We start from the raw sequence: 25,317 nt of genomic DNA on the forward strand, positions 1-25,317 counted from the left end.
CCACATCCCATCCTTTAATTGCTCATATATTGTCACAGAGCTTAGTGAGGTCATCCACAAGCCCGATAATTCCCGACGCGTGGCTTATGTCCAAGACACTCACCTTCCCTTCCCTCATACAGACATTTACCCTGGGGCCCTGAGTGAGACACTGCTCGAGTCCTTGATAAGGTCGCCAGCCAATGTAAACATCCCCGACGCCTGATCAATGTCCGCCATATTCGTTCCCCGATAATCATCAACCCAACAACATTTACCCGTGCATTGTAAGAGACGCTGCTCCATTCCTGGGTAAGTTCGTCTTCCAGCCCAATAATCCCCGACAGCTTGTTAATATCCTCCACAGCCATCCTATCATCTGAACCCACATTTACTCTTGCACTGGTCAAATCATACCGATGCCTGGTCAGAGTCCGCCACCTACCCAACATCCACACACCTTACCTTGCCCGTGCATAGTCAGAGACGCTGATCGATTCCTGTGTGAGGTCGTCCAACAGTCCAACCTGGTCAATGCCCGCCACCAACCCAACACCCACACACCTAACCTTACCCGTACATAGTCAGAGACGCTGATCGATTCCTGTGTGAGGTCGTCCATCAGTCCAACCTGGCCAATGCCCGCCACCAACCCAACACCCACACACCTAACCTTACCCGTACATAGTCAGAGACGCTGATCGATTCCTGTGTGAGGTCGTCCATCAGTCCAACCTGGCCAATGCTCGCCACCAACCCAACATCCACACACCTAACCTTACCCGTACATAGTCAAGGACAGTGGTCGATTCCTTGGTGAGGTCGTCCATCAGTCCAACCTGGTCAATGTCCATCACCAACCCAACACCCACACACCTTACCTTACCCGTATGTAGTCAGAGACGCTGATCGATTCCTTATAGAGGTCGTCTACCAGTCCAACCTGGTCATATCCGCTACAACATATCCGCGCGCAAACACACACACACTTACCCGTGCATTGTCAGAGACGCTGCTTCCGTCCTTGGTGAGATCGTCCACCAGCCCAATCATTCCCGACGCCTGATCAATGTCTGCCACGCCCTCCGACACCGAGTCCAGGGCGCCGATTAACTTTGCCTTCAGCTGATAAATACGTAAAGCATGTTTTGCTATAATTTATGTCATTAACATAATGTAAATCTATAAGTCGGCATTTGTTAATATATATTTAGTATTAACAAAATATAATAAGCTTGATAGATTATCACACCAAAGATCATATTCCAGTGAATTATTACCCACTTACCTCAGTCATGGCTTCTTGTGCTTCAAAGTTCTCTTCTTCAGAACTGTTTGTCTGAAAACAGCAAAGGCGTTAAAAATGTACAGTAATCATGACGAGATCTATCAACAACGCGGCTTTCTCTCATATATGGAACTTTATTTTTCTTCTTTTCATTTTATCAATTTAAGAAAAAATACATACATTTACAAAACTATATAAACACAATATAATAATTACGGATTCTGTGACGAGCAAACCGGAGAGGGCGGTTACGGCCCGCATGACGCCGGTCGTATCCTTTGACGCCAAGAGGTCATCCAGCTGGTCAAGCAGGTTGGAAGCGTTACTCAATCGGATCTCAAACGTCGCATGCGCCGATGTCGTTAAATTGTTCTTAGACACGTACAAAATGAGAGCAAACGAGCTGACGCTCTCCTCAAAGTATTCCGACGGCACGAAGAACTGGCCTTTAGTGAAACGGATGTCTTTGGTCAAATTTCCGCTAACTTCTCTGAAGCATTTATCGAACTGATATAGGTTGACGGGATTCTTTGACGTGTATTTGTGCGTTATTCCTTCCATAACGAGGCTTGAAGAGACCTTCACGCTTGGCAGAGTTTTCTGTTTCAGTTCAGATAATTTTGTTTCCGGTGCAACTACCAGATCGTACGTAATACCATCTGTTGTATTAAAGTCCGGATCGATTGATTTCGAAAATTTGATCATAGTAGTGCCGTAAACCAAAAACCACATGTGTTCCCGGTTGCCGTCGATAACAGCATGTGGAGGCGACGGCCTCACCGTGAAGTAGAATTCGTACGTTGCCGTCTGTAAGGGGTGGCCATCTGGTGAGACTACTAGAGTTGCCACATACTCCCCAAACGGTAGAGTCGACTTAGGGTATTTAAACATCTTGTCTAAAGACCCAAGTACACATATATGAGAGTCTTGGTAAGGCCGGCTGATAGTACGCCCATTGTCTACAACAAGTCTGTCCGTTCGCCAGGAGTACGTGGCCTTAGACGTCCCGCATCCCGTAAAGGAGGCAGTTGCCGTAAGGTTTATTTGTTCTGACCGGTAAAATTGAAGCGGGTTTCGAGAAGAAGATTCGAGTCTTGGAGATACTGATAATAATGGTTCCATGCAAGTGGTATTGACTGTTGCATTGGCAACGATTATTGGCGGACAGAGTTCATCTGAAGCCCAGTTGAATGTATTTGAGACAGACACTTTGATCGGGTATGTGCCTGTCCGGCGGTACTTGTGAGTTAAAAGAATAGTGCCATCCCGTCGGCTCCGGGCGGTTGAATCGTTGGTAAAATGAGGCCACAGGGCGTCGTCGGGAATGGGCTCCATGGTCGAGGGCATAAATGTTGTTGTCGTCGGCGGCGCTGTTGTTGGTGTAACGAGGGCCTCCGTTGTATAGGTACTGTTAACGTCACTATGTGAATAATTTCCTGAACTATTTGTGTTTGACATGTTCACAGATGACTGTGAATTAGAATTATTGTCTGGATAGGAATACTGTGAGTGTGTCGTAGCGTTTGGACCATGGTACATAGTACTCGATCCATACGTCGCACCGTTGTGAGTTGTTGTCGCTTGTCCTGTCGTTGTCGCAGGATCCTCCGTCACAGTTTCTGTGCCAAAAGCCTCCCGACGTCGTCTTACGGGAAATATTTCCTCAGATGTCGTAAACTTTGTGGCGGTCGATGTAGTTTCAGATGACATCGGTGTGATAGAAACAGGCGATGATGTTGAGTTATTTACGCTCAAGGTCGTGTTATCGGTGTTTGGAATAGTCGTAGTCGATGAGTTTTCTAACATTGCATTTCCATTCGGATACGTACCGTCTGTAGATACCTGTAGAGCGGATGTTGTCTGCGCCATCGTCGTTGTGTCGATAAAGTTTTCCGTATCCACAAGATACCTGTCCGTAAAGACAAAAGTGTCACCGTCACCGAAGTCGATACGAAACATCTTGTCTGACCCTTGAGGACAACGTATAATGGATGTCACAATATCTCCTGGCACAAACCGGCCGGCGGTAGGGGTTGTGATGTCCACGTAGGATATCTGTTGACCAACACGAACGTTAATGCAGTCAAATACGGACCCAAGGTTGTTAAATGCCCTCACACAAACCACGTAGTCGCCCCAGTCAGGATATTTGTATTCGTGTCGGAAAGGTTCAAAGAAATACTTGTCATTATAATGGAAGAAGGTATCAACGTAACCATTTCCGTGGTCAATTTCAAAGTTGATCTTCATCGGCCCTTGCATTCCATCATTTACATCGATAATAAGAATCGCCGGATTTTCCTTATCAATGACGTCAGATGTAGACAGTGACATCATCGTTAACGGAACTTCCACGGACACTAGCGATTCGGCAGTGTTAAAACTGACGTCATTGGAAATATTCGCATGCATTGGGTAGTATCCTAGCTCAGTGAAGTTTACCATAAACTCTATAGCTGTAAAGTTTGGCTGGTAGTGAATGTAGAACATCTCTCCGACACCGAGACCAAAACTTACATTTACAAACATGTTATTTCCGGGCGGGAGGGTTATGGTAATAGCTGTCGTCAAATTCCATGCGCCGTCAAGTTTTAGAGATGAAATTGTCGGTCTTTGGAGAACATTTTGAACGTTAATGATTCTTGAATCGACGATATCACCATTGAATTTATAGTTGACATAGTTTTCTTGCAATCTCATAGAGGTTGGGTCTAATATCAGTGTTCTCATATTATCTTGTCGAAGTGTTATGACAAAATTAGGATCGTTGTGCATGGCCAGTGTACTGTCAAAAAATGTTTCGTCTCCAACTGCTGTTGAGTTAAATTGTTTTCCCTGTTCTAAGAAGTGATACGTCCTATCGAGCTTTCTAGCTGTGAAATAGGTTTCATTTTGGATAGCGCCATATGGGTTATTGCACTCGACGCTCATGACATATCTACCTATTTGTCCATACTCATGGAAAAGACTGGCGGTCTCCACATAATCGGAGAGATCAATGCGGCGCTGGTCCACCCCGCCGGAATCCCCAAACCGGATGTCGCAAATGGCCGTCTCCTTGTCGATATTGAGGAAGTCAATGTTTGCCTGGCGACTCTGGTTGCCGTGATACGCTCCAAGCATAACAAAGTCGCCCGCGTACCCTTCATCAACGTCCTGCACGAGAAAGTCTGCGCTTCCGCTGACCTGCGCGATCCCTATGGTTGTGGAAACAGTTATGTCATATTTCCCTTCTTCTGTCCAGTAATAGGAAATTATATTGTCTACGAATTCTTCTATGTTACCGTCACCGAAATCTACAATGAACGTGACGTCGAGGACAAAGTTGGTGCTGATGCGAATTTCTACGGCCTCGAATGGTTTAACGTAGTCTTTGTTCCCAAGCTTATGTACAGATACAGTAATCTCGTAACCCGAGTTTGTCTCCGAGAGGCCGGAAACGGAGTAGAGTTGCCAGTCGGTTTCGTTATTACACAGTGATATATCCGGCTGTGCATTTTCCAGGGCCTCCAACGTTGCGCATGCGCAGTCACCGTCTGTGCTGATTGTTGCAATGGCTTTTCCGGAACACAGCTGCCGGCATGCCTCTGCGGCGGTCGGCAAGGGGACTGGATATGCCGAGTCTGGTGTGTCCATCATTTTACAGCCCATCCATAACTTGTTCATGTCTGGAATGCACATGTATATTCACATTGATTGGATCGTGAAAGTGCTAAACTAGCTGTTGTTTTGAAATAAGTTCAACAGATAATTAAATCTGCGTACATTGTTTCGATATTATTGACTTACCAATGCCGTCCGATGGCATAGTTGAAAGCCAGTTGTATATCCGGAGACTAGCGATCTCGAACCTGACGTCGTCGGTTAGCGGCCGGCCGTCGGTGTACAGTCCGATCTCAACGTCCATAAACGAGTCGAATGTAAAGTGCTGAAACTCCCGGCCCATACTGTCCGTCTGTTCGTATGCGGGCGTGAGTAAAGTAAGACCGGAAGTGAGGTCCCACACGGCGTGGATGTTCACCCAGACGGACGGACGAACGCGAAACTGAACTGCCCAGATGTCCTCATCCCAGGCGACACCCAATTCATACTCATCTCCAAATCTCTGAATGTTGCATATTTTTATTTTAAATTCATCCTCGAAATAGAATGATTTTAAGTTATAAAGGTATATAATATTAAATTAAACAAGTTCTAGATTTTAAGTTGTTTATATTATTCTATATGAACTAAAGCAAACTTTTAATAGGCCTACTATCCTTGACGATAAAATCGGTCTCAACGTTTGGTATATCGAACCTGTAACAAGTAGACGCCGTTAGAGTACCACATATGTCCCCCGGAAGTGAAAACGATGACATCCCGGGAGTCTTCGGCCGCCTCCGTAAACCGAACCCACATGTCAAGCGTGAACCCCTCCGCACATCTGTTCAGGTTCCCGAGGCACCAGTGGGGCCAGTCACCTGATTATTTTTTTTACTTATAATAAAAGTTGCAACCAAACGCAATATTTGTTCTAACCAATTTTGTTAATTGAATGCAAAATTTACAAAACTGAATAGAAGATTATTTGTGTATCATTATTATCATCTTGGTATTGGTACTGCAGACCAATGGATGTACGGTCTGGTATGTAAATTATATATTTCAAGTTGAACATATGAACAATGTCTCCATAAAAATTAAACATACGTAATTATTTTGATATAAAAATAATATTAAAGAGAGGTCCTGTGTATTTCTGTAAAAAACGTTGACAAGCGTAGGAAAAGATAATCATACCTAGACTACCATGGGAGCCGTCCAGTACCACCTCCCGTCTGACCACATCAACTGGGTCCGCCTCCCCTTCACGGTACACAAACTCGAACCCCCGACCCCCGGGAAAGAGTAGCACACCTATATAAGACACTACATTTTAATTTTGATTTGATTCAAAATGTTACAGTTTCGAGGTACCTTTATACAATCTTGTCATTAAAAACGTTCTATCGAAATGTTGCAAACGGCGGGAATAATATATACAGTGGAAAAAAACAACAGCAATAAAAATATTTTTTTGTTATACAAACTTTCAAATAAAGTGTAACGTTGCATTTTTTCAAATTAAGCATAAAATAATTCAAATAAAGATCCTATATTGTATGTTAATTTAAATAATAACAGTTATAAAATACAGGAAGAACACTTACATGTTGCTAGAACAACCGCGAAGTCGTTTATTCCCATAACCATGCACTGTTTTGTTTTGTTGTATTATATAAAAAAAATTACTTATGTTTTCATTATTATTTTTTCCGTATTTCTCCGTCAAAATCTGTGCTTCTAGTATTTAGTGGCGTAAAGCCCAGTAAACGGGCCAAAGTTCCGTACCTTCGCTAGGGCCATAAATGTTTAATGAAGTAGGGCTTTATTGTATTAATTATCAGGGTACATATACCCGGAAAGGCCGTTAAGTTTCGTCTCTAACAGTCCAAGAAAGCCAGGAGTCAGATATCTAATTATTGGGGCTTGTAACAGATCAGCTAAATAATTAAGCGAATGGCGTGTTTGTGAAAGAAATGTTACCGTATTGGGTGATTAACATGTTTTCGACCCAGAACACTGAAACATAAAATCCACTAAGAAATCAAGAATCAAAGCAAGAGAATCCGTGAAGAACCTACCACAATAGGTTTATTGGCATCTAGTAACGGCATATGTATACTAAAAGGCAATGACCCGCAAGAGAGGACATACATACCCTTTCTTTGTTTTTACTTTCTTTCAATGAAAACCGTGCATTATTGCTTTATATATCTAGTGTTTGACTATATAGGTCGAAGCACATGTAGTTACCGCTAATTATTGTATTATTTCAGCAATCACATGATGTGAAAAAGGGCCCGGAATGATCGCATCTGTTAAAGCTGCACCCATACAGATTGACAGTTTTTGACATTTCTTTTTTACTTTTGCCTCAGGATCAACTGATTTTGGCATCAATGCCTTCAATTCAGTCATATAAGATGACTCACAATAGAACAGATCTGAATTGTTCTGGAAAAAAAACAGTCGAAAATGACAATTTCGCTAAAGCGTAAGTAACGCTTTTAGCTACAAAACAATAAATGTTCACCATTAATATGAACACGACCTTGTCTTTAGTCAGCCTTCTTATTTCTCTGGTTTCCAGACATTTAAGCAAAAGTTGGCTCATTCGAAGACGAAAAAAAAAAAAAAATGCCAATACAGTCAATCAGCTTAAAAGTTATGTTGGGTGACGGTGCAAATAGGGGACAAATGTAATACAAACGGTGCTTACAGATTATAACCATTTTTCTGAAAGTTAAAAGAATATATTTTATGTATGTACAATTAAAAAAAAACATTTGTGAATTTTAACGCAGGGAAGATGGTCATCAAAAAATGTGTGTCAGTTCTGAACAGTGTGCAACTTCTCATTGCATTCTTGTCGAAGGAAACGCAATGCCAAAACAGATCAAAAAATGGGGTGCATTTATGGTGGCTGATTTCTGCCATTTCGTATTAAAAGCAGTGCCATCCGACAATACGCAATGGGCGAATATACGCTATGATTATCCGTTGTATTTTCGCCCCGCCACAGGGAGTATTTTCTTATTTTCGCCACGCAATTTGGCTTATTTTAATATAACTGCCTAATTGATTCGAAATTGAAACGATTTTTAAGACAGCACATTCGTACCCCACTTGTCCAAACTCGCTTGGCTTGATTTTCTCGTTGGCTAGAACTGGATTTAAAGGACCGATTTCTCTACTGATGGTAAGCATTCCCGCTGGGCTCGAATTTCCCGAGGCTCGAGGTCTGCGTGAGTTCGAGCCAACGCGGTTCGACTGTATATATTTAGAGAAGTTAAATATAGTTGACAAATTATTTACAGCAATTATATGTTGAATTTCTGCATACTTGACTGACGGACGAACAGGGAGATTACTATAGGGCAACTGGGTTTTTCCGTGGGCCCTAATTTCTGCATTCGGAGGAGACTGCCTTATGAAAATAAGTCTTTGTATTGTGCTTAATCCTTTTGTATACACTTACACACGGATATTTTAAGTACGTACATGATAATGAAATCCATCATTGTAGGCCGAACTAAGCCAGATAATATCGTACACGTCTGACGTCAATACATTTATGTATCAATAATTAAGAGCAGGTAGAAGGCCCCCATCAATATCAAATACAAGCGGTACTCGTATTGTGCAACAAAACAGCCGTCTATCAGTTAGACGATATTTCCACAGCAGTAAATACTTTTATTTCAAAACAAATCCTAATACAATTACAGGTTTCTCAACATAATAGAACATCTTAATTTGTATCTGTTTAGCTTCTTGTAGAAATGTGTTGGATCCTCCCTGCCCTTTACAGCCAAATATGACTGGAGCCTATTGTTCAAACTCTTGTACAAGTTCACAGCGTTGTCGAGGTTAACATCGCTGAGCATATTGTTCAGAACTTTGTCCAAGTTTACAAGGTTGTGTAGGTTACAAACGTCGAGCCTATTGTTCAGACCTTTGTCCAATTTTACAAGATTGCTAAGGTTACAAACGCTGAGCCTATTGTCAGACCTTTGTCCAGGTTTACAACGTTGTGGAGGCTAGCAACGCTGAGCCTATTGTTCAGACTTTTGTCTAAATTCACAACGATGTTGAGGATAACAACACTGAGCCTATTGCTCAAACCTTTGTCCAGGTTTACAACGTTGTTGAGGATAACAACGCCGAGCCTATTGCTCAGACCTTTGTCCAGGTTTACAACGTTGTTGAGGATTACAACGCCGAGCCTATTGCTCAAACCTTTGTCCAGGTTTACAACGTTGTTGAGGATAACAACGCCGAGCCTATTGTTCGGACCTTTGTCCAGGTTTACAACGATGTTGAGGATAACAACACCGAGCCTATTGTTCAGACCTTTGTCCAGGTTTACAACGATGTTGAGGATAACAACACCGAGCCTGTTGTTCAGACCTTTGTCCAGGTTTATAACGTTGATGAGGATAACAACGCCGAGTCTATTGTTCAGATCTTTGTCCAAGTTTACAAGATTGCTAAGGTTACAAACGTTGAGCCTATTGTTCAGACCTTTGTCCAAATTTACAACGATGTTGAGGTTAACAACGCCGAGCATATTGCTCAGACCTTTGTCCAGGTTTACAACGATGTTGAGGATAACAACGCCAAGCCTGTTGTTCAGACTTTTGTCCAAATTTACAACGATGTTAAAGTAAACAACGCTGAGCCTAATGCTCAGACCTTTGTCCAGGTTTACAACGTTGTGGAGGCTAAGAACGCTGAGCCTATTGTTCAGACTGTTGTCCAAATTTACAACGATGTTGAGGATAACAACGCTGAGCCTATTGCTCAGACCTTTGTCCAGGTTTACAACGTTGTTGAGGATAACAACGCCGAGTTTATTGTTCAGATCTTTGTCCAAGTTTACAAGATTGCTAAGGTTACAAACGCTGAGCCTATTGTTTCAGACCTTTGTCCAAGTCTACAACGTTGTTTGGAGGCTAGCAACGCCGAGCCTATTGTTCAGACCTTTGTCCAAATTTACAACGATGTTAAGGTTAACAACGTTGAGCCTATTGTTCATACTGTTGTCCAAATTTACAACGATGTTGAGGATAACAACGCTGAGCCTAATGCTCAGACCTTTGTCCAGGTTTACAACGTTGTTGAGGATAACAACGCCGAGTCTATTGTTCAGATCTTTGTCCATGTTTACAAGATTGCTAAGGTTACAAACGCTGAGCCTATTGTTCAGACCTTTGTCCAAGTCTACAACGTTGTTTGGAGGCTAGCAACGCCGAGCCTATTGTTCAGACCTTTGTCCAAATTTACAACGATGTTAAGGTTAACAACGTTGAGCCTATTGCTCAGACTTTTGTCCAAATTTACAACGATGTTAAGGTTAACAACGCTGAGCCTATTGCTCAGACCTTTGTCCAGGTTTACAACGTTGTGGAGGCTAGCAGCGCTGAGCCTATTGTTCAGACCTTTGTCCAAATTTACAACGATGTTAAGGTTAACAACGTTGAGCCTATTGTTCATACTGTTGTCCAAATTTACAACGATGTTGAGGATAACAACGCTGAGCCTAATGCTAAGACCTTTGTCCAGGTTTACAACGTTGTTGAGGATAACAACGCCGAGTCTATTGTTCAGATCTTTGTCCATGTTTACAAGATTGCCAAGGTTACAAACGCTGAGCCTATTGTTCAGACCTTTGTCCAAGTCTACAACGTTGTTTGGAGGCTAGCAACGCCGAGCCTATTGTTCAGAACTTTGTCCAAGTCTACAACGTTGTTTGGAGGCTAGCAACGCCGAGCCTATTGTTCAGACCTTTGTCCAAATTTACAACGAAGTTAAGGTTTACAACGTTGAGCCTATTGCTCAGACTTTTGTCCAAATTTACAACGATGTTAAGGTTAACAACGCTGAGCCTAATGCTCAGACCTTTGTCCAGGTTTACAACGTTGTGGAGGCTAGCAGCGCTGAGCCTATTGTTCAGACTTTTGTCCAAATTTACAACGATGTTGAGGATAACAACGCTGAGCCTATTGTTCAGACTTTTGTCCAAATTTACAACGATGTTGAGGATAACAACGCCGAGCCTATTGCTCAGACCTTTGTCCAGGTTTACAACGTTGTTGGGGATAACAACGCCGAGCCTATTACTCAGACCTTTGTCCAGGTTTACAACGTTGTTGGGGATAACAACGCCGAGTCTATTGTTCAGAACTTTGTCCAAGTCTACAACGTTGTTTGGAGGCTAGCAACGCTGAGCCTATTGTTCAGACTTTTGGCCAAATTTACAACGATGTTAAGGTTAACAACGCTGAGCCTATTGCTCAGACCTTTGTCCATGTTTACAACGTTGTGGAGGCTAGCAACGCTGAGCCTATTGCTCAGACTTTTGTCCATGTTTACAACGTTGTGGAGGCTAGCAACGCTGAGCCTATTGCTCAGACCTTTGTCCATGTTTACAACGTTGTGGAGGCTAGCAACGCTGAGCCTATTGCTCAGACTTTTGTCCAGGTTTACAACGATGTTAAGGTTAACAACGCTGAGCCTATTGTTCAGACCTTTGTCCAGGTTTACAACGTTGTGGAGGCTAGCAACGCTGAGCCTATTGTTCAGACTTTTGTCTAAATTTACAACGATGTTGAGGATAACAACGCTGAGCTTATTGCTCAGACCTTTGTCCAGGTTTACAACGTTGTGGAGGCTAGCAACGCTGAGCCTATTGTTCAGACCTTTGTCCAGGTTTACAACGTTGTGGAGGCTAGCAACGCTGAGCCTTTTGTTCAGACTTTTGTCCAAATTCACAACGATGTTGAAGATAACAACGCTGAGCCTATTGCTCAGACCTTTGTCCAGGTTTACAACGTTGTGGAGGCTAGCAACGCTGAGCATATTGTTTAGACTTTTGTCCAAATTTACAACGATGTTAAGGATAACAAGGCGGAGCCTAATGTTCATACCTTTGTCCAAATTTACAACGACGTTAAGGTTAACAACGCTGAACCTATTGTTCAGACATTTGTCCGGGTTTACCAGGTTGTAAAGGATAACAACGCTGAGCCTATTGTTCAGACCTTTGTCCATGTTTACAACGTTGTAAAGGATAACAACGCTGAGTCTATTATTCAGACCTTTGTCCAGGTTAACAACGATGTTAAGGTTAACAACGCTGAGCATATTGTTCAGACCTTTGTCAATGTTTACAACGATTTAAGGATAACAACGCTGAGCCTATTGTTCAGACCTTGTTAAGGTTAACAACACTGTTAATGTCATCGTCATTAACAATTAAATCTTTACAACTCTATAACTTCATCAAGATTTGGGACATTGTTTAAATATGAGCACATCGTAGAGTATTTAATCTTTAAGAGTTAACAATAACGTTCTGAACAAGCGACCAATTAAAATATGGATGTCTGGTTAATTAAGGAATACATTGGATATCATTTGGTAGCTAAGTTAAAACGGAAGTAAATTTTCAGGGTAAAAGCCCGTCATTCCATGTAAAAAACTAGAAAAAGTTATTGTATGGGAATAAATAAGAACTCGTACATGAAACAACAAAGCACTTCAGTTTAACTCTCATTTATTAAAGCAAAGTAAGAATACGTCCATTGCTTTTATGGAATGCATGTGAAACTAAAATGTATACGACAGTTACTGTGTAGTACTTAAGGTATCCGACCAACTAATATGGGAGTTGGTGCTTGGTGACCCCATACATTATGAGATGTGTGTGTGTGTGTGTGCGTGTGTGTGCGTGCGTGCGTGCGTGCGTGCGTGCGTGTGTGCGTGCGTGCGTGCGTATGTGTGTGCAATATGGGAATGGGAGGTGCTTGGTGATCCCATATTTTTAGGTATCATTTGGAAAAGTTTTATGTAAAAAGTACTGATAATTATATAGCAAACAAGTATTAATGGCCTTCAAAGATTGCAAAATGTGTCATTTATGACCGATCTGATTTGAAATAAAGACCAAATAAATAAACTATAATAACTTTATAAAGGGTGCTTTCGGTCATTCATTTTACGTTTGTAATCAATAAGCAAATAACTATCAAAATTAATGATATCCAAATTGTATGTGGTCACCAGGCATCAACATTTAACTCAAAACAAAATTTGATAAATCAAAAATAAAATTGATCAGGTTGTAGACCAGAAATATCTACCTTCACAACACACGTTCACAACCAGGGTTCACAATACTGGTACGAATTTATGAAAGACTGAAATTAGCATTTAAATTTTAGAACATTAATATAGAAGTTTTCCTTTATGGCAGCAAAATATGTTCTTTCTTTCATGTTATAGGTTTTTATTATAAAACAAACTTTACAATAAAAACAATGGTAAACATATCGGCCATAATGTACTTGTAATATTTGATGTGAAACAAGATGTAATATATACAGAATAAATATTTCACAACACTGAGAGAGTATCACATATAGCAGCCACGGTACCAACAGCTACATCAGCATTCATATGTATACTTGGGACATGAACAATATGATCAGGATTACAATCAAGAAGAAATTACCGAAATATTTTAAGTAAACTGTGCATTTTCAACATGTTATAAGTTTCAGTGAATCTTAGATTGCACTTTTCTCTTACTGCTGCCTTATTTAGCAGTTGGGAGTTTTCTTCAATAAAACTGATAAAAATTCTGACAATTGTAGTTCTTAATTTTGTAATAGATATGCATTGAATCACCTAAAAACACTATATGCTTCTGGATGTTTTGTAAATAAATTTTGAATCTTATCATATTTGTAAACATAACAATTTTGCATGTATATTCAACATCAATCTAATATGGAAGACTGAATACTGACTGTTTTTGTGCTATGTAGGGTGTACCAGCCTCTGGTGTACCATATACATGTTTAAAAATTACAGCGTACCATACAGTGGATTTCAGGTTCAGTTTCAATATAGCCTACTAATATGTGTTTTGTTTAAAAGATATGAATACACAAAACATAACATCAAGATAGAGAAACATTTGCCTGGCTAAACATATATAAAGTCAAACTTTACAAGAAATACAAAGAATGTATACTAATAGTAAAAACATATCAATATACCACTAACACTTAGTGGATGATGTCATTTGATATGTCAAACAAGATGATTTTTGAGTAGTTGTGTAATGGATTGGTGTTTGTATGAATTTGTCAAACAAAATGTCATGAAAAACTACATACAATTTAATCTTATGAATAGCAACAACATGGCTTCATAAGCATGCATTTTTTTCAAATTTTTGAGGGGAAAAAAGGAAAACAATAAGTCGCTTTAAAATTATAATTACCGGTAAGAGACCCGTATTTTATGAAAAACTTTGTGGTAAATCTGTAGAATGAAATATCAATTTGTTATGGCCTCAACGTACATGAAATTTATTTCAACTACTATCAATTTAAGGCTTTGAAGAACCTTTTTGAATTGAAATAAGAAAGAAAATCAATCAACCTTTTATATGATTGTGATAATAAAATCAGGAAAACACATGAACAGAGGCGCAAATCTTCACCTCTATATGTCTGGTAATGTCCAAATAACATATTTTACAAGTACATGAATATATTCCTGTCATATATAAAAATGACTAAAAAAATATAATGCTCATTTTATTGTCAGTCTACAAATACAATTAAACATCTATAAATGATTAGATTGCACATATTATACATGTATAACCAGAATAATAACACCTGCATTGTAAGAAAAACACTTGTCAAAAAGGCACATCATTCAATCATTAATAATAAAAAATATGCCACAAATAAACCAACACCAAATAGATATAAACAATCTGCAAAACCATTCACCACTATTAATTAAAGATCTCAAACTTAGGTGTTGTGTAGTTGATATGAGATTGCCCCCGCCCCCACCAACCTCTAGGTTCTAGGGGTGGACAAACAGATTTGATAGAGAAACAGGGAATAATTTAAGGGAGCATGTTATAACAGTACAAATATAATTAATACAAGCATATTTTAATAAAAAATATCTATAGTTACAAATAAAATGTTATTCTATTAAAATTTGCCCAAGAACAAAGTTTAATATTATACAATTTATAAGTATAATGAAATTTGAAAATATCTCCAGTCAATATTCAACTGAGAGCTTTTATGTAATATTGTTGTAACAGGTCGGGAATCTGGCTTTCTAGGAATGTATAGTTGTTTAGGAATGTTTATCAAATCTGTTTATCCACCTTTGATTGCTATCTGCGTTGTGAGAAAAACAGCACACTGAGGACAGCCCCGCTGATGCCCATGTAGATGACGTACCCAATCAGCATTGTGTACCTCCGAGGCAGCCAGAGAGTCGTGTAGTCCACGACGCCCTCAGAACCTGAAATGCACATGCCCTCAGATATCACTTGTGAAGTAAGATTTAAAGGTATTCATAGTATACACGTTCATGTTTATGGGAATGGTAAATTGTCACAAAGTGAAGAGACCTTATGAAATCAAGAAAACAATCCTGCAAGAGCTAGAGAATGACAGCCAAGTAAGTAAAGATGGAGCAAACTTATGATTAAACATACTTGAGCACATTCAGAATCATAAATAATAAACATTTATCTCTTAGTGATAAATTCAATCATAATTTGCATCATTTTAAGATAAAAAAACATATATCAAAGTTATACCATACTCTTATCATCCACATACCAATGATAGCCAGCCCAAAGCCCATATCGCTGACTCCCATCCTGTAGCTGCATGTCGGCACGACAATCTCGTGCATTGAGTTGGATTGGTTGAGGTTCAGGTGCACGTAGGAGTCAAGGAACTGTATGTTCTGGAATTGCCGCTCCCAGCTCCAGTCATTGTCATGGAGACAGTCCCTACAGCTGATCAATGACGCCTACAGATAGAAAGGAATATGCACTGATTAGAGCATAATTATTTCAAAGAAAGAAAGTCAATACAAGTGTTCAATTTGATTATCCATTTTTCAGGTAAGAATTGAACCAACAACCTTAACCATTTGTAATAAGCGTCAGTCAATACGTTTACTGTACACCAACTTACATTTATATATATACAGTTATATATTAACATGGATTCTTTTGTCCTTTTATAATTGAAAATAAATTAACTTACATGATGTGAGTGTGCTGAGAGAATAAGGTTTGGTCTCAATCTCTTCAGAACCTGAAATAGGAAACAAGTCATTATTTTGTAACTTATTAAAAAAAATACCAAATTTAGTACAGGATTGATATCTAATCAGTGCTCAAATGTAAGTTAAACATATGGAACTTGTTACAATGTATACCATATAGTCAGTAGAAATCCTAGTTATACCATTATGCTGATATGTGTATCTACATGTTCCCATACTCTTTACATAGTGAAATATCCAATCAAGCTGAAAATCAGTACCCATCACCATAACAGTTGCTTTGTACATAAAATTTTGAACACATCTCACCAAAACAAGATATGTGACAGACTGTGTGTGCACGAGAGAGATACATGTAATTCACCCAAGTCCTTTAGTTAAAGCTTTTTTAGAGGATTCAATACAGGAGTCAAATACAACAAGCAAAACAGAAATCACAAACATCAGCTGCTAAAGCACATAGCTTCAACATCATATCAGGAGTCACTTAATGACACAATACTAACAGAGGTTCTTCAAGCTCATAATTCTCAATCCTGAATAATTGCAGGTCATCTGTTTTAGTATGAGAGATTCATGCCCAAAACAGGGTACAGGGGCTTAGACCCCTTTTGGAATTTGATTACATTTATATTCAATTCATGGTACTTACTACTGTATTTGGTACCAAAAAGCAAATAATCTTGATTTCAGAATTTATTTTGAACTTTAGAGCCTCTGAAACTGATATAACCAGGAAAAATATTAAAGAAACCATTTAGAAAACAAAACTTCTACTTCTGATTTGTAAATTTGGCTACAGAGAGTTTGAAGCTTGGCTGTCGGTCATATGTCAAGCAAGGTTTTTACCAAAATTAAAGGTTGATAAAACAGGCAAAAAAAAATAATGTTGAGGTTAGATAGAAAAGTCATTTTATTCTGCTATCCCGCCTTTCAAATCAGGATAAAGACCTTTGAAATAAACTTGTCCATATACCGTATCTGGCAGTATTGCATGTGCAGCATACGAATATTTTAACATAACTTCTAAGAGGCATTGTGCTATGACTTTTATATTAGAACATGTTAAAACATTTTCTTTTCATATGGAACTAGTCTGAAAAGCAACCCTCCCCCAAAGTTATGTCTTGCTCAGACATATCACATATATGTAGTGTCTAGCACTGATGTACTGGGCTCATTTAGTTTATAGCGCAGATATACCTGTTACAATTAGTGTTCAGTAGAGACATACTGGGTATTAAGAGTGTCTAGCACAGACCTACCAGGTAAATGTAGTGTCTAGCACAGACCTACCAGGTAAATGTAGTGCCAGGCACATACCTACTGCGTATATGTAGTTTCTAGCACAGACCTACTCGGTAAATGTAGTGCCAGGCACATACCTACTGCGTATATGTAGTTTCTAACAGACCTATTGGGTATATGTTGTTTCTAGCACAGACCTACTAGGTAAATGGTGTGCCAGGCACAGACCAACATATATGTAGTATCTGGAACTCCGAACAGACCTACTGGGTATATGTAGTGTCTGGCACAGAACTTCTGAGTATATGTAGTTTTTAGATCATAATGCAAGGTACAATTAGTGTCTAGCACAGGTGTACCGGGTACAATAAGTGTCTAACACATACCTAGTACACATAGTACACAGACAAACCTGGCACATGAAGTGTCTAGCACATTAGTACAGGATACAAAAGTAGTGTCCAGCACAGACATTCCAGGTATATGTAGTCCATAGCACAGATGAGCCTCGTTTATGTACAGTCTGGCACAGACATATCAGGTGTATGTAGTCCATAGCACAGATGAGCCTCGTTTATGTACAGTCTGGCACAGACATTCCAGGTATATGTAGTCCATAGCACAGATGAGCCTCGTTTATGTACAGTCTGGCACAGACATATCAGGTGTATGTAGTCCATAGCACAGATGAGCCTCGTTTATGTACAGTCTGGCACAGACATATCAGGTGTATGTAGTCCATAGCACAGATGAGCCTGATTTATGAAAAGTCTGGCAGGGATATTAGGTATAGGTTTATGTTGTGTGTAGCACAGATATACCAGGTATATTTAGTGTCTAGCACATACATACTGGTTACAAAAGTAGTGTCAAGCACAGTTGTACCAGGTATACATTGTGTTTAGAATGGACATACCAGATATACGTAGTGTCTAACGGAGATCTACTAAGTGTATGTAGTGACCAGATGTACCCAGTAGCTGTAATGTCTGGCACAGATGTACCATGTATATGTAATGTCTACCATATATATGGACATGGTACATATCGTGTATATTTAATATCTAGCACCGACCTACCGGATATATGTAGTGCTTAGCTTCAACAGTGACCAGATGGTGGTTCAGCATCACCCGTAAAGGTGCTGATAATCTCTCCTGGACTTCAGTTGCTGCCTTTAACGTCTTGTCCGACATAGTGTAAGATGGAACATTTAACTGAAACAATGAGTGTCATGGTTTCACTTACGATTGTTTTTAAATAATGGTAGTTCATGTGCAAAATATAACAGTACAATAACAATTAACAAGTGATTGCTGTACTACCAAGCTAAACACAAAGTTATCATTGGAAACGATATATGCTCCTGTACAAATTGAAAAGGAAAACACAAAATAAAACTTAATTCTTTTAAAGGGACTCGTTCATGTTCATGTACCAACTTTTCCTCTTCGCGGTAATATATCTGAAAACACTTATATTAAAACTATTCTACTCTTTTGGTACCATAATTGCAGGAAAAATACAATTTAAGTATAAAAATCCTAGTTTTGGTTGGTAGCAAACCAAGGCTGGTACAATCAGCCTTTTATTAAAGTGTTACAACGGCTCAAAATCGTGGATTTCAAGAAAGTATGTGAGCATATATCAACATTTGTTCCAAGCGGTCAGTAACTTAATTTTGACATGCCTAATGATTTACCACACTTCATTTCGTCATACAGAAAAAGAGTGAATTGAACAAAACATGAGCGAGTCTCTTTAAATGATTCATAGTTTGAAGGTAATGGAGAATAGCAATTTTTTGTGTTCAGAAGCCACAACATTCTGATCATTTGCACACCTCCTCTTGTAATCAAAGTTTCCCATCGAGTTTCATCAAATTGTGTGGAGAAACAGCCCTGACACAAATGGTCCTACTTCGCACTCAATTGACATCATGCATGGTAAAGATACAGCCTGGATGAGGAATAGTCTGGACAGACACATTGATGCACATACATGGAACCTGAGAGACTCCGCCTCATCAGGATGAGCCTCCATTTTTTGAAAATCCTATTTCAGGTCGGTGACTATGACCTTTGAGGTGCAGACCTTGGTCTTGTACGCGACACACCACCTCATCATGTTGAACCTTAATGGCAAGTTTTTGATAATCCTTTAAGGCATGGTCAAGAAACAGCCCCCTGCCCAAGCAAGGATCATTTCAATCTTATACCTCAAAGTGTTTTCAGCGTGTTTCAGCGAAATATCAAATTTCTTTAAACTCATGAAATCCAAAATTTCACAATTTCACTCAGGAAAATATTACTTTGGGTACTCATTGGGTGATATAAAAATGACATCCCACTGAAGCACACAGTTGTCCTTTATATTATTACTATCTGGTCACCTTAGCGTAATCTACAAATCCAAATCTGATGACATCTGAGATATTGCCAAAGTGTTCTTCATATCGATCTGACTTCCAGGCATGAACAAAGTCCCGTCCTTCCCCACCAATATCATTGTCTCCAGGAATATAGATTGTCTGAAAACACCAGATAACATGATATGACAAGAAGACAAATGAGACATATGAGATCAAGGGGGTGATGTATTTTAGTTTACAAGTCAATGAACATAACAATGATGGAAGAATATGTCAACAGTAAATAAAGCCATTATGCCTTAAAACTTGTCAATGATCTTACATGTAGAATACTTGCCACTAAATAACATCGTCTATGTCTGACATAGAAATAAATCATTTTCCCTAGTTCAAATCTTGGGCTACTCAATTAATGTGAATTACAGTGAAAAACCAGAGAGATGCAAGCCTCACATATTCCATCAGAAGTCAACTGACTGCAGTTAAGTGACTACCTTGATATAAGAGGTTTGGGGAAAGATGCCTCTCAGCCTCGCTAGGGTGGCAGCATATTCACTGTCCGACGCCTTACTGCCCTCATCAAAAATATCCCCAAGGAAGATGATGATATCTGGCTTGCTGTACTCCAGTGCGTAGGAAAATGTCTTCCAAAGGTATCTGAAAAATGTCTTGGTTTAACATCTGACGTTATGACTTTCTAAAAAGCCTATACTGCTGCTGATTAACCATTACAAAATAAAGCTACTTAAATAAATGGCAGTACTTGAGATCTAAAAAGTATTAATTTCATCCAGAGCCAGAGGATTTCAAGATCTATGTAAAGTACCAAAAGTTATACAGGCCATACTCTGTGGAAAGAAAAAACACAGGAAAATTGTAGTTTTTAATGAACCCAAATTCACTTTACCAGTACTTTGGATTGTATCTTCAGGTTTGAGCCAATTTCGATAACATAAAAAGAGATCCCAAAATGGATGTTAAACAAGGATAATCAACACCATCTCACAATGATTTACTCAGGTTTGGGAAATAGTCCATGTTAAATAACCAATACCAAGTTCCACTATCAAACTACCAATAGAGGGGGATCATCCATGTTTCCACTGTTGATCTACCAATACCCCGGTGCATGTATTATCCATGTTTCCACTGTTGATTTACCAATAACGCAGTGTCATCCATGTTTCCACTGTTGATCTACCAATACCCCAGTGCATGTATTATCCATGTTTCCACTGTTGATCTACCAGTACCAAAGTATCTACTTACTAAATTAGTAATGTAATGGTTGTGATAGTACCTACCTGTCAATGTCCCAGCGGGCTATGTTACCAAAAGGAAACATATGCTCATCCTGCCAACCCTGCAGCTGAGGGTCAGCTATCAACAAAGCAACCTGCTCCTTGTCTAAACTCCTGAAAATAATTTTCAATCTGGTTATTTCCATGAGCTATTGTGAGTAAGGCTACCAGTAAACTGTGAGTGGTATGAACATCGGTACTCAATAATAAAACGTTTACGGTATATATCACTGATATTATGGATAACAAAGTAACGTCTGTATTGTCTGAATATTGCCAAGGTTTTCAGTATAAATGCATGAGTACATCACTACATGTGAGTTGAACTATACAGTCAGGGAGCCAAGGCCCAAAATTTAACAAAAATGTGGAATTATATACTTCTTCTTTTCTCAAATGATCATGGTACATGTAGCTTAATGATACAAGAGATACAAGATACAAGAATATCTAAATAAAGTCAGGTATATCATAACAAGAAACATTAGCACAGTAAGCTTTTTTTCTGACATAAATAACAAACATACATAACATGACAACACAAATCAATGAAATGGTGACCTGGAAATAATAGCATATAGTTCTAAATAGGATTCATACTGGAAAAAGTATTTACAAAAGCCATTTCTAATAGTAGGCATGCAGACAATTGCAAAAAGTAAGATGGATAAGAGTTCTGTAAGTCATCCCACTGAAGACAAAACTCATTTTCCGTTAAAACAAGAATAAAAGATATTCAGTGAACCACCTCATAATCCTCAATTTCTTCTCATTTATATGTTATAAAAGATTATTTGGACATTGAGCATTTACAAGAGGTCAAGGTGCAAACCAGCCTTTGAAATTCTATTTAGTTTTGGGAGCACCTTATTTCCTTTGGGAGGCTCTTCCATACCTGATTGGCCTCAAAGCAGAAAGAGTTCTTCCCATATGAAGTTGTTCTTACTGATGGCACATCTACACAGTTTTCATATCTGAGATATATCAATAGCAATGCATCTTAACCTGCTGAGATCATGTAATGTTGGCAATTGGAATTTTATGAAGAAGATTTTTGTAAGTTGAGGTGTTATCATTAAAAACATTTTTAAAGCTCTGCATGGCCTTTTTTCTATTTTGTCAGTGTTGGTCTTGCTACAAAAATGAAATACTACAAAACAGAAATCAAAAATTGATCTGATAAAAGATGATAGGGTTATAGGCCCAGTATTGATTGTCAAAAATATGCTTGAGTCTTCGAAGGATAATCAGTTGCTTAGCTGCTTTTTTGCACATTTTAGAAATCTGGGCATCAAAATTTAATTAATTATCAACCTCAATCCCTAAAAGATTATATTGCCTTTCACAAACAATAGTGTGAATTGCTTTATTTCTTCAACAGCCAACTGAAATTGCTTGACCTGCATTTAACTGGAAGTAAACAAATTTATTGAAATGTAACTTTCTTCTGCAAGAGTGGTCTTAACAACATCAGGTTTTTATTAAACACAGATAGAGTATTGTCATCTGCATAACTATACAAGGCTGTCTTACTGAAGAAGTAGATGTCATTGAGAATGAGAAAGATGTTGAAGACATGGAAAGATGGAGTACCACTCACTGGTAAATTGACCAAGTTTGTCCGTTGTGTTCGTTTTGTAAGATGGCTGTGCAGTAGTTTACATGCTTGGGCTGAGAGACAATAAGCATTTAGGTTTTCTAAGATGAGATCATTGGACAGGCAGTTGAATGCTTTTGAGAGGTCTATAAGAACTGCACCTACATATTTGTTCTCATCAAGGGCTTTTTCCTGTCCTCTACCAGCCTTAACAGAGTAGTATAACGTCCATATGTTGTTCTAGAATCTGCCAGGAAAGGATGAATTTTTTTTATCAAATGATTGTTGCTCACTTACATTTATATAATTTGGACATTCATGGTAAAATACTGACAGGTCTATAGGTTTTTCATGTACTAAATAAACAACAATAACAGAGGACATTCAAAAAGACAAATGAATTACAAAAGATCCAAGACGACCACCACTTTATTCAATCACTGTTTTATTTTGGTGTCCACTGTTTAATTTAGTACATAACAGTTTCCTGAACAATGACTCACAAAAAAGTAACATCCAGTACTTAAAATATACATTGTGGATCAACTCACCCAAGTAGATAAAGTTTAAAGATAATTATGTAACATTTGTTGGATTAATTCATGTTTATGCTTCTACCAAAATAATACTTAAAAGTCTCATTTGGTTTAAAAATGTACTGTAATACGCTCTATTAATGTGAACTTTTTCACTGTATACTTCATCAACTTACTACTCACCTTGTAATATGAGGAAATTCTGGCCATCTATAGGACTGTATTTTGTAGATTAGATTTTCATTGATTAGTACTACAACGAATGAAACGAAGAGGAAGAATTTAAATTCCCGTCTTCGCAATAGGCGCATATTCAACAAGGGTCCTTACTGACTAATCTAGGCTCTATTATCAACTCACTGATCAAAACATGTCAAGAGTTTCGCAAGTATGTCGCGAGACTGTCAATATCTTAACAACATTCATGGTGTCTATTTTAAGATACCCTTGGATCGTTCATACGCAAAATCTGTGAAGAGAAAATTGAACATGAAATGAGAGATTTACATATCAATTGTAGAGAACTGGTGTCGAACGCATATATCAGAAAGTGGCTAAATTATAACTAAGGGAGGCAACTACTCCAAAAAACATGGGTTAAACACAACTTAACTTAAACCGATTTACTAGTATTTAGCTCAGTCGAAGCTCCTCGGCCATTTTATAGAAAACAACCTCGGATGCATTGTGTACACACGAGGGTGATAGCCTTATCGCTGCATTGTGGTTTGTGAGTCTCACGGTCACAAGCGGATCATACCTTGCAGCCAAAAGAGGAATTTATCATATAATCATGACGGAAAAATGATCATCAGTCATGGAATTAGGAATAACCCAAAAGGGGTCAGCCACGTTTAAATGGGAGCCGACCGGGCTCAGGCTGTATGAACGACCTTGACCAATGAACCCCACTTTGCCCTGACTATCATGTTGGCCGTTGATAATCATGCAGAGCCGAATGATCTCCTCCGATACATGTAGCAGCCGTCAAGAGTCTGATGACTTATATTGATATGCACTAGTCACTACCGTGACATCATGGCACCCTTAGTTCTGGAATTCCGATAGTTGTGTCTAAGTTTTCGTAAAAATGCCTATGACCTGACTGACAATATAAGTTTATTCATGTATATTTTATTGTTCCCCCGCTCAGTTTCTACGTAGGTTACTCTCGACGAGCTAGCCTTGAGGTGAATTCAAATTTTAATCATACATGTCTGCATTGATTGAAATTTTATATCACCCGCTCTAGGTATTGGCAAACTATTATTTTTTCCAAAAATACTCAATAAGTCATGATTATTCTTTTGAAAGTAAATATATGTTAATGAAAATATAAATCAATTTCTTCAAAGTCATGCATGCATTTGAACTAGGGATGCAAACGGAATGGCGAAATTGATATTCGAATATTCGGTAATTCTTTCGATCGAATATTCGATTACCAAAATACATCTTTTAGAAGTAGTAGTAATTAAACTTTTAAAAGTATTCGCAAAAATAATAGTCAAGACATTTTAACCCTACTTTGTCGTAGCCAGTACGCGCGGCGGACCCTAACCCCCCCCCCCCCCAAATGGCTCTGAAATTCCCCATTTTCAAAAAGAAAAAAACAACAACTAAATATACATTAAAACGCTGTACTATTTAGTTGAATTTCAAAGCACGAGCATCGAATCGAAACATTGAAAACCGTTTAAAGCATATATACCTGTAACTACATTATTACAGCACATGTCATTCATATCAGCACGGCAATTGGAGCAATGTTGCACAGTCGAATATGCAGCCAAGACAACACATTGGCGCGAAGGCCGTTTCCTTAAATCCTTGATTGGCAAAGGCATTTAAATCTACCGAAAATAAAATGATTTGTGTTTATGTCTCTTGTCTATTAGCCAGTTATTGTAATATTACGGGGACTTTTTATGGTACCCGACAATATGTCCCTAAATGTCTTATGGCGCGTGTATAGTGTCTTGTCGTCACATTCACACCTTTGGCATTGGAGGCCAATCGTTGTAAAAACAAGACAAACGAACTTTATACATAGCGACATAGTTGTAGGCAAATGTCGTTGTTTTTCTATTTATTCAACAATTTGTTTTCGAATATCGAATACCGATTTTGACATTCAAATACCATTAACGTTTGATCGAATATTCGTTTGCATCCCTAATTTGAACTGATTGAGTTTTGCACTTTTTATCGGCACTTCGATCAGCATTTTGGATGATGTTTTCCTTCTTTGCGGGCGCATTTTTTAATTGCAGTATTTCCGTTTT

The 25,317-nt window shown here is 38.7% G+C and overlaps 2 protein-coding genes across 3 annotated transcripts in view; both read right to left on the reverse strand.

Moving 5' to 3' along the window:
- LOC128216291 (uncharacterized) overlaps positions 1 to 6,496 on the reverse strand; it is a 33,302-nt gene extending 26,806 nt beyond the window's left edge. The window contains exons 1-9 of the mRNA XM_052922861.1: positions 6,460 to 6,496; positions 6,050 to 6,166; positions 5,567 to 5,730; positions 5,057 to 5,372; positions 1,484 to 4,935; positions 1,268 to 1,318; positions 973 to 1,104; positions 757 to 818; positions 258 to 420 (exon numbers count right to left, since the gene is read on the reverse strand). Coding sequence (XP_052778821.1) covers positions 258 to 420; positions 757 to 818; positions 973 to 1,104; positions 1,268 to 1,318; positions 1,484 to 4,935; positions 5,057 to 5,372; positions 5,567 to 5,730; positions 6,050 to 6,166; positions 6,460 to 6,496 — 4,494 coding nt within the window. The remainder of the gene's footprint in view (positions 1 to 257; positions 421 to 756; positions 819 to 972; positions 1,105 to 1,267; positions 1,319 to 1,483; positions 4,936 to 5,056; positions 5,373 to 5,566; positions 5,731 to 6,049; positions 6,167 to 6,459) is intronic.
- Positions 6,497 to 12,393: 5,897 nt separating this feature from the next.
- LOC128244104 (uncharacterized) lies at positions 12,394 to 23,573 on the reverse strand. Of its 2 annotated transcripts, XM_052962129.1 has the most exons (9): positions 23,216 to 23,325; positions 22,662 to 22,743; positions 20,903 to 21,013; positions 20,093 to 20,255; positions 19,620 to 19,757; positions 18,307 to 18,444; positions 15,958 to 16,008; positions 15,523 to 15,718; positions 12,394 to 15,199 (listed from the first exon to the last, which is right to left on the reverse strand). In XM_052962129.1, the coding sequence occupies exons 2-9, from the start codon at positions 22,673 to 22,675 to the stop codon at positions 15,069 to 15,071; spliced, it is 942 nt and encodes a 313-aa protein (XP_052818089.1). In that variant the 5' UTR covers positions 22,676 to 22,743; positions 23,216 to 23,325; the 3' UTR covers positions 12,394 to 15,068. The 2 variants fall into 2 exon arrangements, with proteins under 2 accessions (XP_052818089.1, XP_052818082.1); XM_052962122.1 differs by lacking the exon at positions 22,662 to 22,743 and having other exon boundaries at positions 23,216 to 23,573.
- Positions 23,574 to 25,317: the final 1,744 nt, after the last annotated feature.

The sequence above is a fragment of the Mya arenaria genome, chromosome 2, assembly GCF_026914265.1.
Source record: "Mya arenaria isolate MELC-2E11 chromosome 2, ASM2691426v1".
Classification (NCBI taxonomy): domain Eukaryota; kingdom Metazoa; phylum Mollusca; class Bivalvia; order Myida; family Myidae; genus Mya; species Mya arenaria.

Coding starts and splice junctions, on each gene's coding strand:
- LOC128244104 (XM_052962122.1), bottom strand. CDS start 23,343: ATGCGCCTATTGCGAAGACGGGAATTTAAATTCTTCCTCTTCGTTTCA. Junction 20,256..20,902: donor GCCCGCTGGGACATTGACAG/GTAGGTACTATC, acceptor GACATTTTTCAG/ATACCTTTGGAAGACATTTT. Junction 16,009..18,306: donor CTAAGCACTACATATATCCG/GTAGGTCGGTGC, acceptor TTCCTATTTCAG/GTTCTGAAGAGATTGAGACC.